This window comes from Arachis ipaensis, chromosome B8 (assembly GCF_059453495.1).
Source record: "Arachis ipaensis isolate K30076 ecotype BB chromosome B8, ASM5945349v1, whole genome shotgun sequence".
Taxonomy (NCBI): domain Eukaryota; kingdom Viridiplantae; phylum Streptophyta; class Magnoliopsida; order Fabales; family Fabaceae; genus Arachis; species Arachis ipaensis.
In genome coordinates this window covers 136,248,824-136,251,770 of record NC_142443.1, presented here as the reverse complement: position 1 = coordinate 136,251,770, position 2,947 = coordinate 136,248,824, and the positions used below count along the sequence as shown (strand labels likewise).

The following is a 2,947-nucleotide window of genomic DNA, read 5'->3' as shown; positions in this document are numbered from 1 at the left end:
TAAATATATATTTTGTTGCATACTTGTAATAAGTTGTAAATTTTAATCAAAATTTATAAATAGGATTTAATTAACATATATCTTAGAAAAGCATATATTAAATTTATTATTAGTATAAAATTTTAAAATGATTATTTTAATAAATAAATCAAAAAATTAAATTTTGTATGTTTTTTATAACAAAAATTTTAATGAATAACATTAAAATATGTCTTTAGGACATATATTAGAAAAATCGTTATAAATATAAACAAACTGCATTGCACTGGTAAATTACTAGTTTACAATTTATTACATACACCAAAGGTTATATGAATTCGGCAGCTTTTACCCCGAGAGAAATGTACATGACAAAATCAAACTGCAATATTCAGATAATATTGATGGTTTCATTTAAGTACTACTTAGAACTAATAAAACCTCAAATAACAATTTCAGTCAAACATGGAATCAATCATAATAGTGTGATGAAACTTCCTTAGAAGTTGTTGGTGTGCTTCCCATACTACCCCATTAGAGAGACCCCACACGCAACACCACCAGAAGAGGATGAAGATTGAAAACTAAGCTGTCTTTTCTTCGACCCCAAAACTTATTGGTCTGGTCAATGGACTCACCTGCACAGCTCTTTTCATTTTCTAATTGTTTGCTTCTTCACTCTTTTTTCCACTTTCAAGTTCTCGATTTGCCTTAGTTGAATAGCATGGACCACAATCATGTTATGAATGATATTAGGAGGATGCTGCAGGGTGCAGAGCCACCATTGACCACCGAATGTTGCATTTACAAGGTGCCCTTTGATATCCGCAGGCTCAACCATGATGCATACACCCCAAAGGTTGTTTCCATTGGACCCTTCCACCATGGCAGCACCAGGCTGCAAAACATGGAGAGACACAAGCTTATATACTGCAACGAGTTCCTCCAGCGAGCCGGCGGCACAACTCTCGATTTGGACAGTTTTGTCAGCCGCATTGAGCAGGCCGAACCCGACATCCGGCGTTGTTACTCCGATATTATTCCCTTGTCACCTGAGAAACTTGTCAAAGTAGTGCTTGTTGATTGTACTTTCATATTTGAACTTTTCTGGAGGCACTTTTATGGGGATTGGTCAAAGGATGATACCCTTTTGTGGAAACCTTGGTTGACAACCAACATAAGATTGGATTTGTTGTTGCTTGAAAATCAGATTCCTTTCTCAATTCTTGAGGACCTTTTCAATCATTCTGGTGTTGGTAAGGTCCATTCATTTCTTGATCTTACCTTTGACTATTTCGGGTACTACAATAGCTCTAATTTGACTCCTCCTAATGTTAAGATAGAACACTTCACTGATCTGCTTAGAGTATTTTACTTGAAGCCTTTGGAATCATTACCTTTCACCAAGGGTAGGACTAATGAATCTATGATACAGCTTAAGAGTGCTACCGAGTTGGTTGATGCAGGAGTTAAATTTGATGTGAACACTAAGAGCAATTGCGCAATGGACTTGAGATTCTCCGGGAAGAAGGTTCTTGAGATCCCTATGTTGAGAGTGGAGGATTGGACCGAGACATTGTTTCGCAACATGATGGCATTGGAGCAGTGTCACTACCCGGACGAGGCCTACTTCACCGACTATATTGCTGTCTTGGACTTCCTTATAAACACTAGTAGGGATGTGGATGTGCTGGTTAAAAAGGGAATATTGGTGAATTGGTTAGGGGATGCTGATTCTGTTGCCAGTTTGTTCAATGGTCTTTGGAAGAACATTACTCATGTGAATTTCAGTGAGCATTACTATACACTTTGCAGAGACTTGGATCTTTTCTGCATAGATCCTTTGCATAAATTGAAAGCTACCTTGTGGCGCGATTATGGCAGGACTCCATGGCAAGCTGCTGCATCCATTGCTGGATTCTTACTCCTAATCCTCTCTTTGATTCAAACAGTTTGTTCTATCTTACAGGTTGTGCCGAAATAAAACCAAAACAATTGGATTCTGGTGACACAATCACCCATGTACTTGAACCTTGCTTTTGCATTCAGTTTAAGCCTTATAATTAATTTCTTATTTGCATGGAGCATGATTTCACTTTGATTTGGCACTAGATTTGTGCTTGTTTTGATCATTGGAGTGATGAACTTTGTAAGCACAACAAAAAGAAAACCCTCATAATGGAATAGAAGCATGGCAAGAAGTGGAATAGAATAGAACATGGCATAGGGGTAGTGTTGTATATAGTGATGTGTATGTGCTAGTTGATAAGGAAATACTGGAGAGTTGAGTAGTGGATGATGATTCTGTTGCAGAACAGTTAAATGGTGTTTGAAAAAAATATTATTCATGTGAATTTCGGTGTGCATTACTATCAACTTTGCAAAGAGTCTCCAAGGCTACGGTGTGATCGAATTTCAACCGTTTTCCCATCTTTTTCTTTAGTGGTAGTTACTGAGCAAAGTGACTGATGCAAGAACTGAACAAGAATTCACTACTGGATCTAGTTCTAGAATGTTTCATATTGCTTCTATAAGAAAAGACTTGAAATTTAAATTTCGAGAAAAGGAATAAAGTAATGTTAACCGTCACAAAAGTCTCCTCCACAAGAATACTTCCATAGCTTTATTCATTTCTTTATTTTATATATATACACATCTTATTTCTCTGTCTCCTCTGTTCGACCATGGTAATGAACCACAATCAAGTTGTGATTGAAATCACCCGTGACCATTGAATGCTGCATTTACCATGGCGATCCCAGGTTGTTTGGTAACATAAATAGAAATCTATACATTTGATCATGTTATATTGTTAATGAGCAGTAACATGCTTAATCCACCCTTTTATTTATTAAATATATATGAACATAACAAATATAAGTCAAAATAGTAAATACCTGACACTCTAACTATGATGTTTCGAATTCAAGTAGCATATCCAGTTATATATAAAAGTATGGATACTTAA

The 2,947-nt window shown here is 36.2% G+C and overlaps 1 protein-coding gene across 1 annotated transcript; it reads left to right on the top strand.

The window, feature by feature from the left end:
• Window positions 1-548: 548 nt before the first annotated feature.
• LOC107614284 (UPF0481 protein At3g47200-like) lies at window positions 549-2,333 on the top strand. The gene has a single exon (XM_016316507.3). The coding sequence runs from the start codon at window positions 704-706 to the stop codon at window positions 1,961-1,963; it is 1,260 nt and encodes a 419-aa protein (XP_016171993.1). The 5' UTR covers window positions 549-703; the 3' UTR covers window positions 1,964-2,333.
• Window positions 2,334-2,947: the final 614 nt, after the last annotated feature.

Bases quoted from the DNA above. Each gene is read 5' to 3' on its own strand.
- LOC107614284 (XM_016316507.3), top strand. From the start codon at position 704: ATGGACCACAATCATGTTATGAATGATATTAGGAGGATGCTGCAGGGT.